The sequence below is a fragment of the Lissotriton helveticus genome, chromosome 3_1 (assembly GCF_964261635.1).
Source record: "Lissotriton helveticus chromosome 3_1, aLisHel1.1, whole genome shotgun sequence".
NCBI lineage: Eukaryota > Metazoa > Chordata > Amphibia > Caudata > Salamandridae > Lissotriton > Lissotriton helveticus.
In genome coordinates, this window is record NC_136061.1 from 716,467,585 (window position 1) to 716,481,978 (window position 14,394).

The window sequence follows — 14,394 nt, forward strand, 5'->3', positions numbered from 1 at the left end:
ACTTGTTTGAGTCCATTGGCAGACCCACCTCTGAATAGTTATTGCTCTGGTATTTATTGAAAAGGTGAGGAATGTGCACCTAAAAATCTCTATTGGAAGAATAAGTTACTTACCTTCAGTAATGTTCTTTCTGATAGAGACTCTATTTAGCCACACATTCCTTACCAACCCTCCCAGATCTGATCCCAGTCTGCACTCTGTTCTCGACCAATTTTCTCTTGGGGCTCTGCATTGGGCGCGCGGACATCCTCAAAAGCAACTGACGTCCTTGGCAGGGATGGCGCCTATATGGGCTCTGCGTGTCATTTCTGTGTAACAGCATCCATGTGGAGCCTCAAGGAGCCAATTTACTGCACGAGGTACGGCTAAAACCTTTCCAGATTCAGACTGATGCCCGGAGAATATGAAAAATATGCAGACGCTGATGCTTAAAAGTCTCTACCAGAAAGAGTGTTACAGAAGGTAAGTAATTTGTTCAATATGTCTATAAGACCCTTGGACCACCAAGGATTTTTAGTTATATAATTTCCACATGCTTAGTTGCCCTGCAAGAAGTTCTAGGTGAGGATGTGGTAGAGGTGGATTAGTTTTATTGCTATAGCTCTGCAAGTTCATGCTTCTATTTCTGCGGTTTCTTACTAGTTATACTCACAGTTTATTTTTTATTTTCTAGTTCCTTTAATTTAATTGAAGCTATGGCTACTATCAGTGAGAAGATATGTGCTGAAGTTAACAGTTGTCTATCTCATCATGGATTCACTCCATTTTCTGCTGAAAAAGAGACTGCACTGAAAGGACAGATCCAGGCCGCGGCAGACCCAAATAACCATATACATAAACTAATAGGTAATTGCCTTTCTGTACTATGAAAAGATTTATTTTTGATAGTTTACGCTTTATACAGTGGATAAATGCTTAACACACATCTGTGAAATGTCATAAGCGCGTTATCATTGTTTTAATCATTAGAGGATTTGAGTAATTGTTATTGTCACAAATATTACTTACTTAAGGAGGACATCAAAGGTGCTGGATCTACAGTTTTACATAAGGTAAAAAAAAAAAAAGAGGAGCTCTGTGCAAGTTTCCATTTTTGTTGGAGAACAGTCCATGTGAAAGTATTGGTATTATTCTGGCATTCTCTAAGCATTGGGTTGGTGAAGTATGGGCTAAATGCAGTGTTGGTATTCAATGGATTCCTTTCATTTAGGAATTTTATGTTCCCTAGAATGGCTTACTCAGGGCAACCGTTTGTTTTGCAGGTCATAAAGATCACTCGAATCTTTCAAGCTTTTTGGTTTCAATTTTTCTGGATGCCTTGCACATAGCAGGACTTAAATGCTCTATAAAATGAAACATGAGGGCTTGGCCGGCAAGATGGTGGAGTAGACACGTCTCTGCTTGCCTCCATGTGGCTCACAATAACATCCTTAGAAATCTTTGCACAAAACTACCAGCCGACCCTGAAATGACCAGATACCTGAATAAGGGACATTTGTACTGCTGTATATGTGAGTTAAGGAGCCTCTTGGCTGTGCCCTGGTGGGGGAAAATCGTGATTTCACAGAGGCCACTAGGAGATCCAAGACAGCAGCACCCTAGAGGATTGGTGCAGGACTGGGAGGTCATCTTTCGAATGGAGGCTCTGTGCAGAGGGGCTGCAGTCTTCCAGCTATGTGATCACTGTACCCTGAGACCCCATGGGAAGGGATGTGTTGCAGCAGGATTTGCCCTGGAAATGACGGAGGTGCGTCTTTCTCTAGAACTGCTCCTGAGTGCTCCGGTGGCCATCTCGTGAGAGAGAGAGGGCACTCCTGCGCTCCAGTGGAACTATCCATATGAGATTGAAGTTGGCACGGCTGAATTGTAAGGCGGGTTTGGCCTGCTCTTGGTGTCCCAGCGGCATCCACGACAAGCGGATGATACCTTGCTGGGCGTTTGTAGAGGTGACTGTGATGAAACTGGGGGATGGCGCTGGGGCTCTGATTTTCCGACTGAGCTGACTGTTGGGTGATTGCCTGAGGAGGAAAAGGAAGTGACCAGCGTGGGCACACCTGCATCTTCTGGTGTGCTGTGCTAAGGGACAATTGTTGCTGACATTGGCAGCCCTGGGGAACTAATATTACAGCAGTGATGGAGTAGAGTGGTTGCTAGGTGGCTCGTCCACTTTCTGCAGGCATGCGCCATGGATGTTTTCCTGGAATCCTGGAGGCTAATTGAGCCAGGAAGTATAATATGGGATTGGAGCTGGGGAATATGAAGTAGCAGGCCTCATGAATAACCATTGGTGTGGAAGCCCTGGAGCATAAAACAACTGTGGGCACTGTGCACATCTGTTACCTGTCTGGTGCTCTTACGCGGGGGCACCCTCATCCTGTAGCTATAACATCTAGGGACTATGACTGCTACCACGGCCTTGGGGAAGACTGCGGGCCGGCACACAAGATAGCGGAGCTCCCGAAGCTCCATTTGGGGATGTCTTTGCCCCTTCTAGGCTCTGGTATGGAGAAGCAGAAGCTTTGTAAACTGGCACAGAGCAAGATAATAGAGCAATACACTGTGGTGTCCAGACGTTCGTAGCACTCTCTGTCTGGAACAGTGGAGGTGTAGAGCTGATGACCCCAGATATGAGGCGGTCAATCAAGGACTCACGCCAGACCTTGGAGCATAATATATACACTATTGCAATCAAATTGACCTTAGTGAGAACAGACCTTTAAAAACTCCTGGTTTTGACAAAGGCTGTGGAGTACACGGAGTCCACGATCCAGACAAATATGCTGGTGATGCGTGCAACAGTGATCAAGCTTCAAGAGACGACGAGAGCTCTGCAGTAGAGGGCAGAGGACGCATATGGCAGATCTGAGCGCGATTATGTTAGCTTTTTTGGGATTTCTAGAGAAGGTGGAGGGCCCATCAATGGTACTCTTTCTTGCAGACTGTATCCTAGCTGTGTTAATACCTTAGGGTCTGTTCAACTGCTTCTCAGTATCATATGGTCAGGATAAGCCTAGCAGAAACACCTCCATTTACATGCTCACGTTTCTTAAGCTAAGAAAAACCAAAGGTGGTGATGGACGGAGCGTTGACAATACAAACACTCACCCCCAGTCAACTGATCTGGGTTTAATCCATCACGGTTCTTTAGCTCACTCCGCCGCCCCAGTTCAGACATGGCCATATGCAAATCAGTCTGACCCTGTGCCTCATGGGAACAGTCCAGCCCGAACTGCCAAGCCATGTCTTCCCTGGACCGGAATCAAGCTTCCCAGGACCGGTTTCTGGCATTACAGCCGTCTTCAGCCGGGCTTGCTTGACTCCAGTGGCAAAGTGAGCAAGGGACTCACGTCTGAGCATACCCTGCCAACTTAGGGCGAACAAAGAAAAACCAAAGGTGGTTTCTTAAGCTGCCTTCTCTTTTACACACAATGACTTTTTACATTTGCGTTTGTGTGAATGCAAGATAACGTTCTCTGAATCTGCATTGCTAATAGTTCTCCTTCGTGTGTACATTATCAAGACACCTTGGACATTTAGTACGAGGGATAAAGTTCACTGCACAAATATCATATTTGTTATTTGTCTGATTGATGACACTGATATACTACTAGAATAAACAACTGCAGCCTAAACATGGGTTGCGACATAGCTACAAGGGTTCTGTTGTTATAAATACACAACAACTTCCTTGTTTGAGCAGTGGAGCACTCAGTTGACACTGCAAGGTTACCACATGTCTGAATTCCAGCACAGCTGATTCCTGCGTACCAACACAAGGGATGTCTAGCTCTACACTAAGATGGACAGCCTGATGACACCCACAGGTAACCGGAAGTTAGTCCACTGTGCATGGATTTGGCAGATGACCCACCCTAGGCAAGTCTAGATTAGGGAGCGCTTGTTAGGAGTACACATATGCACAGTACTTATATGCCTGCATAAATTCACTGTCTTCTCACCATGGTGGTAACGTTTATTCTTTTCACTGTTCTAGTACTGCTATTCACACTAATCTGTTTCATTCCATTTATAATCGCAGCGCATGTATTTTATGCAAGAATCACAACGCCATAATAAATATTGTAAAGCCTTGCTGAGTATTTCTTGTGTACTTCTTTGGGTATGCATGAGAATACTAACGAAAAGGTTTTAGATCTGTTACCACAATTTCCTTGGGGGATCAGGATTGTGATGCTCTGAGGTCGCACACACATTTGTTACCCTCTAAGGTTAGGGGATCGGATGGTGCACTGTGAGCTATAGGCCAACATCTCCTGAGGGGTGCGGGGAATCAGACCAGGACCATCCCAACGTTTATGTTGTTCGACAAACACAGGGTGGTGGCGCCGCCCCGCCCCGCAACCACCAGGACATGAACATCACCCCCCCCCGCCATGACCGGGATGCCAGCCTGCAGTGGACCTGCCATAGCAGCATGGCACATTATGAGGGAACAATGATACAGATCTACACAGAATACACCAGACAGCCCAGCAGGAAAGGAAATTGTTTAAGGCAGGGAAGGGAAGGCTCTGAGTAGCAGGCCTGAAATCTATGCTACTCTATCCAGACAAGTCTAAAGTCATAAAAAGATAATAAGACATACTTCTTCTCATCTCCTAAGCTTGCTTGGGACTGACTGGACAGTTGGCACAACCATAGGGGTACAAGATGCACAATATGGCACACAAATAGTTCCTAAACACAGTTGTCAGAGATATGCACAGCCACGCAGCTGGAGAGTCTCTGGAGCGCATTGTGATTGTCATTAATGGCACAGTAATTGCGAAGTAATAGAAGGGAATGCTTTCCTGAACTACGGGTGCCCTCAACCAGTGAGGATTGGAGGATGGAATGATCTGTTATTTGGTTAAGTTTATTTTTGGTTTTGTTTGATTGTTAGGAGGTGCTATGGACCAGGACTTTGAGGAATTATGTGAGCTACATAGCATTGTCTGAAGTAATGTTGTTATTGCACTGCATTTCATGATGCGTATGGACTGAGATGTTTGACTCACACATTATCAGTCTCATTAAAAGTTAGTGGCTGAAGAAGGTGTGTGGGTGTGTAAGGTTTTCATTGACAAGCGCGTGGTAGGAGAGGCATGATATGATGCACACGCTACACGCAGTGACACAGCTATTGACTCTGCCTTTTTGATCCTATGGTGGCACAGGGGTGTGTTATTCACACAACCTGTGAAACTGTACACCTATGATGCATGATCTTAAACTACTAAAATGGAATATCTTGGATTTAAAGAACTATACTACAAGACATAGAATCTTCTCCTAGATTAAGCGGCAACATGCTGGCATAGTGTTTCTTCAAGAATGCACCTAACTTCACAGGAGCATGCTAAATTAGCCACAAAGTGTAAAAGACAACTATATTTTGTGGAGGGGCGCCTTACGACCTTGAGGACAGCTATCTGATTATGGCACCCTGGAAGATTTGCCTCTCTGTCTCAATGTCTAGGGCCCTAATATGGATAACATTGCATTTATCCTCAGGATCTAGAAATTCACTTGACCTCATCTAGGCACCACAATGATGTGGACTGGAGACTTTAATAATGTGTTCTCCCTTACAATGGACGGACATCTGTCATAGGACCGATCTCACACTGAGATGTCAACCCAACCAATAGATGTCATTGATCAAATGCTCCTGGTCAAACCCTGGGGACTCAGACACCTGCAAGATAGAGTATATTCGTATTACTAACCGCCACGTGGCTCCTACAGTAGATTGGATTAATTTTTTCTTAGACATGAGATCTGTGATGACTGCCTTGCGGTGGCTACATGGGCAGAATCCTCTCTGATCACTCCCCTTACGTGTTACTGCTCACGGCAGCCGAACATATTCATAGACCCCTACTTTGAAGGCTGTGGACCAAAACCCTCCATGAAGGTGATTTCGCTGCCCATCTTCTTAAGGTCCCAACCGAGTATTGTCCTCTGCAAATGGGGTTAACAAATGGGAGGCGAAGACAGAGGTGGTCCACGGTGCTGCCATCAGGTGTAGCTGGACAAATCGGAAGAGAGATTAAGACTAACTGAGGTAGAATCGCAAATGCCCCACTTTTAAGGGGGGGAATAGGATATCAAGACTCTGGTTGACATAAAGCATCACCCAAACTGGACAGACTAGATAAATACACCCACCAGACATTTTTCCAGAAGCTACCTAGAGAGGGGTACAAGTCTGGTTTAGGAACTCAACAGAACTTTCATCTCATCTGTTACTGATGATGCCGGCCAAGTGCAACAGACTCAAGACGCCATCACTGTGCCATTCCAATCATATCTACAAAGGGTGTACACACAGATGAGGTCGCATGATGACCACAGACTTACTGCTTAGTTGAGGTCAGAGGGTCTGTCTTGATTTTCGATGAATTTGGACCAAGCTATTCCAAGTGAAGAGGTGGGTGCAGCCCTAGTTGGAATGCAAAGTCGGAAAATCCTAAAGGGATGCCTTCCTCCCATGATGAGAGAGGCATTCCCTATTACTATTCCTATTGCAGGGTAAAACATGTTTGAGCTGGACTCCCACCAACATTTATCCGTAATCAATTTGGACCTCAAAATTATTATTAAACTACTGGTCCACAGGTTTGCAATGGTTATGCACCTGCTTTTTAACGGAGACCAAGACTGGCTTTATCCCCCAAAGAACAATGATTGTTGATCTGCGTCACCTGGTGCACATGGAACGCCACCTGCGATCAGACGAGGGAGAATATGTTGTGGCCTCGTTTGACCATGGAAAGTTCTTTGATACAGTTGGGTAGAAATATATACGGGTGATGCAGGAAATGAATTTTGTAGCCGGTGTCTTTCAATGGATCAAATCCCCCATCTTGAGGCCAGAGCTAAGACTGTAGGGCTGGTGTTACCCAAGTGAGAGTTGGAGTGGGGTACACATCAGAAGTGCCCATTGTCACCTATGTTGTTTGCCGAGGCCTTTGAACCATTGACAAATATGTTTGTGTGGTGAGATGGCAGATATGGGTATTCGCATTAGTTGATTTATGCAATGAAACCCTGGTCTATGTGAGGAACCGGACTGGAAATGCTGTAGTTGTTATATGGTCTCACAACTGCAGCATTTCCACTGTGCTAGACGGACACCCCTAATAGGTAAAAGGCATCCGTCTTTGGTTGACCAAATGGTCTTGAGAACACTTTTTCAAACATAGACGACATCTGCTCGATAGCCACCATTTTTGGAGAGGAACTGCTTTATAGTCTACAGAGCATGTGTCTCTACAGTCACATATACTACGAACATTTCTTAATCTAACCATCTGTTCATGGCATATTGTGCTGTAGATTCACATGCTCCCACCCTACTCCCCAGAAACAAGATTTAATTACAGTTGTTGTCAATGTACTTTAACTTTCTTTTCTGTGCTCGCCACCCTCTCTATTTGACTTCACACTCCGCTTACATTACTCACCCGCTTAGCAGGACCTCTGTCTTTGGTGGAGCCAGTGCACGGTTGCATTGTGAACAATGGATGAGGTCTTGTGACCCGAAGAAAACAAGTTGCGAATGTCCGTGTATAACTCTAGATGGCAGGAGTATGCTGATCATGGGACTTTACAGCACTATACAAACAAATGGTTGTAAGGTAATCTTACATATGTTTCTGTGTGTGTGTATATATGTATATATATATGTATATGGTCATGTGATCAAGGGCGGGATCGCCCGAAACGCGTTATGGAAGAGCTGGCTAAAGAATAAAAAATGTGCACGTAACCTGGGTCCACGCTCGTCTTTTCTGGACGGTAGCAGACGTTGTATACGAGTTGAGGAATATGTATGTATGTATGTGTGTGTGTATATATATATATATATATATATATATATATATATATATATATTTCCACAAGTGCTCAAGAGCGGGGCTCACTCCCTGTTGGCTCACTCCAGGTAGGGAAAGGTACCAGTGCACCCAGCGCCAGCAGAGCCTGACGTGTTTCGGGCTAGCGCCTTTGCTGAAAGGCTTTCTGCATATCGATTAACTGCCAACAAAATGAAATCTGTTTAGTAATCTTTGAGACATTAAGGTTACAAGTGTATGAATATATAGAGACACAGTAGTACCACAGCTCTGGCAGATCAAAAAATAAGATCTGATTTTGATTGGCTGCCTCACACCAACAAAGATGTTTGGCAGCTATTTTAGGACTGAGGAAAAAAATAACATATGGGGGGCAGGGCAGGGTAGACCCAGCAAGTGAGGCAAAAGCTTTTTTCAATTAAAACCCCTCTGGGTGTGCCACAGCCCAAGTGTTCTATGCATTGTTTTTTTTTTCTTTTTGAGGGAAGGGAGTGTGCAGTCCCTCTTCCCGAGCCATACAAGGGCCTTGAGACCGCATTCCCCAGATCCCTAGGTGATGCTTGGGTAGGGCCCTCCTGCCAAAGCCATGTTATGGCCCGAGGGACCCCCAAACCTTAGGCTCAATGTTAAACAGTGTCTCGAGGACCCCATGCCCCGGACACTGTATATTGCTCCCACCCAGCAGGACCAGAAAGAAAAGCTACTCCCAGCCAGGCAGAAGAAAACTAGTGAAACAGGCTAGGCCTAGCCCTGCACACTGACATTAGATTCTTTCTTGACACATTCCAGGCCAACAGACGCGAACAGCGTCAGAATGATTGTGTCAAGTGTGTTGAAGCTAAGGTGGACCTTCTAGTGGAATGGGAGTAGTTCTCAGAGCGGGGAGGAAAGGAGGGTCGGTAAGGAATTTGCAGTTAGATATAGGGCCTGATGACGAGTTTGGCGGGCAGAGTTACCTGTCCATATATTGCAATTCTATTATTTTCTATGAGACTTGTAATACTGCAGATGGGATATCCATCACATGTGTGGCGGAGTATCCCATCCACCAAATTCCTAATCAGGCTCATAGTCTGCTAGAAAAGGCATTACGGGGGTAAGTATCATGTTCTTCCTGAAGAATCTTCTAACGACAGATTCCTTACCTTAGATAAGATACCCCAGCAGTAACCTCTCCAGATAAGGGGATGCAAACTGATTTAAACCAGAAAGTCCTGCTGGACCGAACGGGCAACACAGTAGTTGCAGCCTTGGCTGTTGAAGTGAGCCTCAAGCCTTTTGGATGCTACTTCTTTGCCAGTGCTTCACAGATTTTACTTCAGAGTGCAATCCATTGAGAGATGGTCCTCTTCTGCACAGCCTCTTTGCTCTGGTGAATCCAGTGAAAAGCTGATCGTTCAGTGTGTGTTCCGTGGTACGCTCAATATAAAAATGAAGGGCTCTCTTTGGATCAAAACAATAGCGCCTCTCCTGCTCTTTAGAGAGGTGAGGGGGAGCAAAGAACTTCAGAAGGATGAGCATCTGACTGATGATAAATGTCCTCCAACTGACATGAAATGGACTCACCACATCAGGTAGGAAGTAGGCACACGTTTAGAGAACCAGTTTGTCTTGGTGGAAGGTAGTATACAGCGGATGAACCATGAGGGCGTGGATCTCACTCACCCCCACCCGGGCCGATGTAATGGACACCTTTCAATGCCAAGCGGATTGCCTCAAACTCCAACAAGTTGATGTGCAGCCAGGTCTACATGCACCTACTCCAGCATCAGTCTTCAACGCCGAACCTTTGTCGGCACGCTCCAGAAGGTTAGAGGCCTATTTTGGATCCTACCCTTACATGGTATGCAAAATGTTCCCCATGACCCTGACGATAAGGAGGCAGACAATCTTCTCCTGCCTCATTGTACAGGCTCTTCTCTGCCGCTGTTGCCATTCAGTGAGACTCTTACAAGCATAACCACTTGGTCCAAGAAGTGCTTGGTTTCCCCATCAGTTGATGTGTTTCCAGATGACATAGACCGACTCCAAATGATCCAGATTTTCTGAAAAGGCATCATACACCTGGAAACTTTTTGGCATGGACAGGTAAGGTCACTCTTAATGCCTTCCTTTCAAATCCTGGCTAACAAGTTGAAACATATTGAGGCCTTTGGGGACAGATGTTTTTTTCAGCTAGGTTAGTCTTAAGATCCTTAAACGCAGTGTGCCTTCTGGGTAGGAATACCCATGCTACATGGGGCATTGCCAGCAAGATCTTGCTGACCATCTTGGAAGACGGGTCGGCCTCGGTGGGTCAAACAATACATGATGGGCAGAATACGGCAAAGTATGTCTTATGTACTGGTTTCAAAAGGAAACAGACTGTGCCGGCAGAGATAGTGTATCTAGGGTTGTGCTTAGGAGGCACATCTGGATGTGATTAACCGAAATTTCCGTTGATTCCCAAGCATTCCTTATGGACATAACTTTTGATGCCTCTAGATTATTTGGAGTAAAGGTGGATTTCTTATTTCAACGGTTCAAGGACATTCTAGCCACAGCATGATCCTTGGAACTCTTGTCTCTTGCCAAGCAGTTCCACCACAGGACGTTTTGGAGCTATTCCAGGGAGCTATGTTACAGGCAACACCAGCCATCCCTTCATGTTCAGCAGCAGCAGGCCCAGTCCTTGCAAGTTAGTTTGTGGGGGTGGCCCAATGCGATTACACCAGAAGGGGCAGCTCTTGTTTAATTGTTCATAACAGCTGACAAAGATAGTTACTTATATCAGCTTTTTTAAGAATCAGTGCTTGAGCTGTATTATTTTAATGTTCTTAAGATTACATTTTCTTGTTATATTTAACACAATATTCAAACCCATTGGGCTGTTCGGCATATTCGTTCTCTTATATGAGCCACAAATACCAAGCCCCCCTTTGTCAATATACTAGGTTTATCAGTAGCAGTTTTTTAACAATATTAGCTCGTTGTTTCTAACAGACTGTTTGTTGCCATGCATAGTGGTGTCCAAATGTTTAATAGTGGTTCACTATTATCTCGTGATTTAAATGACGGAATGCATCTTCCTAATGTCTCCATGGAGTTGAGTTTGATTTAATACTGTGTATTTCCTCTACTCAAATATTTTGGATCATTTTAAAACCATGACGTCTTATTGTTATCACCTTTTTATGTCATATTAGAATGCAGATCATATTCACATGCCTTAACAAATGTCACATTAATAAAAATGTTTAGTTTATTGGTGTAGACGTTACAAAGACGCTTCAAATCATCCAGATGAATCTGCTCTTAGTAAATTTTAACCACACCATTTGATTGGCTTGAGGCATTGATCCTTATATGCGATACATAATGACGCATAGATCCTTATATGTGATACATAATGAAGCATTGATCCTTATATGCGATACATAATGATGCTGTGTTAAAATATAGTGGTAGCTTGCAATTCAAATTTCGAGCAATTGGTGTAAAAATTTGAAAAACAGAAGGGGGCTATAAGGAAAAGATCAGCATCTGATGATGAATTTGTTTGTCTTTTGCAGATTCTCGAATTCAGAAGTTTTTAGAGAGTCACCTTTCTGCAAGCCAACAAAAAATTGTTCCTGTGCTTCCTGGCGGTTTGGGGCCCATTCAGAAAGAACTTGAGGAAATAGCCATCAGATATACTCGTTTTGTCAATTATAACAAGATTGTGTTCAGCCCTCATTATGATACGATCCTCAGTAAGATACTTCATAAGGATGATTCCCACTGAGTAGTAAAATCGCCTGAAGTATAGTTTGATCATTTATGTGCTGCTTAGACAACAATCGGTTTGATTGTTGTACAAACTGGTTGTTTACGCTTGTGAAAATAGCTCAGTATAACACATTTTTATAACTGAAACCCCCACTGATCATGAGGTCAAAGATATGTGTATTCCCTGTTGTTAAGAGCAAGAGTTTGCACAATGACGGAATTCTTTAAGTATTTCCAATTATATAAGATGAAAGAAGTGTTTTTGCCACCCTTCCTTTGACTGTTTTGGGACACCAAATTATGCAGCGTAGTCATTCAAATGTATTTAAAAAAATATAAGTCGTGAATCAGGTTAATTTGCTGTGTCTGATGGTGGAAAGCAGTTCTAAAACATGACTGAGCAGAAACTTTATATTTTTTGCATTTAGACCATTTTATCGAGCAGGGGAGGTTTTAAAAAAAAAATTTGCTTTTAAAAAAAAGTTTTTCCAAAGAGATTTTGTTTTTGCATATGAAAGGATTAGCAATATTTATACTGTGGAGCCTCTTAGGTTATGACGTGCTCATCTCTGCTCTGTCCAGCGGTAGGCTTGAGCAAAAATACTTATTGTGAAGCTAGATCAGGATGGATAGTTTGGTCTAATGATACTTAGTCTGCTGTTGCAGTAAACCAATTCACAGCTTTTTGCTACTTTCCAAAGCAGTTTTTAGGGATTTCACTATTAAACATTTTGAAAACAGTATTGATTACCCAGCGTGTATCATGTCATGCAAGGGCTTTAGACGCTGGTTGAGTGTTTTTTGCAGTGACACTTATTGCCTTTCATTTCAAATTGCTTGCTAAAAATCACACACAAATATTGTTACTACACAATAGTTGTGTCCCTGAAACCTCATTTTCCCTTAGGCAATAGGAAATGGCTTGTGGTCTTTCCAGCCATCATACTGTGCAGCATTCCAATTTGTGCACTGTGTTGGCTTCATAAATTCCTCCAGGTTCCACCCCGGGGGATTTGCATGGGTAAAAACCTGCATTGAAGGGCCCTTTGTGTGCAGATATGTGTGCATGATTTTCTACTTTGCGCTGACTTCATAATGACGTTTTAAGAAGAATAGAATTCTGCTTTCTCAAGCCAGTGTGATGGCAAATATAATCCATGGGGTCTCTATGCACTAGATTATCGGGCCATAGAAGATTCTGCTTTAACACAGACATTACCTTTTCTAATAAACAGAATGCTAAATAATGCCTTTATTTTGAAGTTATTCCTCTAAATATGTTGCTACAAAAGGTTTCTGCCTTAAATGTTTTATTGTGTCCTATTTTGAAAGGATTTTGTTGTAGACCCAGATTGGGGGTAACTTCATACTATTTAATGTAACTTACCAAGCTAAGGGCAAAGCCAAGAATAGTAAGTTACCATGTGTATTACTTAAAAAGGAACTAATCTCTTTTGCTGTTTTTGAGCGGTTATATAAAATCCTGTTTTCACAGGATTATGTTGTAGGCCCAGATTGGGAGGAACTTGATGTAATGGTAGAGCTAAGAGCAAAATAGGGAAATAACTGTTTACTTACTCAAAATTAAAATGTAATGAATGTAGTATTCTTAGAATAAAGGCCAGTGTTTACTTTGCCCTGCCCTTTCCCCTGCAGCAAGGATAACTGCTTGAAGTTACGGGGCACTGTGCTGTCCTTTAGGCGGTGGTGTTACTACTGGTGGGGATGACTAAATGTTAGGTTGGAATGTGATGTCGATATTATCCCTCAGTGGTGGAGGGTCATTTGTTATTGCACATTTTTATTTTAAACTGCTTAATTTTTGCACATTCTATATCCTTTGTCTGCATTTTCCATGCAGTTATAGAACATATATATCTGTCTATATCTTTCTATTTAACACACGTTACAGAGTACACATTTTATGTATTACTGCATGATTGTCAGGTGTTGAAACCCCAGTTTATAATGATGTGCTGGGTTTGAAAATGCATCCTCTTCCTTTGAGTGTTACCAAGTAGCAATATTGTTGGTCATAAAATGATTAAATTAATATTAACATCTTGTGTGAGCGCTATCTGCTTCAGTCTTTTCTATGGTAACTAAAACACAGGGTGTAAAAGCAGTAAATGCATAGTCAAATTATTGGTTATATTGTGTATTCGTAGATGCTTGACTTCACCAGAAGCAAAAAATATATTCACAAGAAAGTACCAGTAAAATGGAGTCTTTTAGAAAGTGAACTTCTTGCACGTAGCGATAATTTGTAATGTATGGAAGTATGCAGTATATCTTCTGAGGTGATACTTTCAAGTACTTACCAACACAGCCAAGAGGAACTTCCGTGTGTGAGTAGGTCATGAATTGGAGAAGATGTACAGATTTCAAGTGTGGTAAAACCACATAAACCCTTTATTCCCTATTCTGATAAGTCAAATCTGAAGCCCTGCAGTACGGCTGCCCCAGGAAAAAAACATAAGGTGTGGTAATGGATATTCCCGTAGAAAATTTACCATACTCCATTATGGCGGTCCTGGATTGAGGATGTTAATCCTCTGGAACAGTTTATGGAAGCAGTGATCGCAATGTTCATATAACAATTCAGAAACAAGAAAGTTAAAATCTTATTCCAAAGTTATTTTTAAGCAGTTTCTTTAGACCACTTTTAACAAGTAATAGTAGCATGTTTAGGCAGATCAAGAACTTGTAACTTATTGTTTATGATATTAGGTAGTGCTGGCGTTGAACGTTCAGAAAGTGTGAACCATAAGGACGATGTTGTACAAGT

The 14,394-nt window shown here is 42.9% G+C and overlaps 1 protein-coding gene across 5 annotated transcripts in view; it reads left to right on the forward strand.

The window, feature by feature from the left end:
- The window catches only part of TCP11L1 (t-complex 11 like 1), a 262,173-nt gene extending 248,501 nt beyond the window's left edge, over positions 1–13,672 (forward strand). For all 5 annotated transcript variants that reach the window (XM_078680861.1, XM_078680863.1, XM_078680862.1 and 2 more), the window contains 2 exons: positions 674–846; positions 11,411–13,672. In XM_078680861.1, the coding sequence (XP_078536987.1) occupies positions 674–846; positions 11,411–11,622 (385 nt within the window). In that variant the 3' untranslated portion in view covers positions 11,623–13,672. The remainder of the gene's footprint in view (positions 1–673; positions 847–11,410) is intronic.
- Positions 13,673–14,394: the final 722 nt, after the last annotated feature.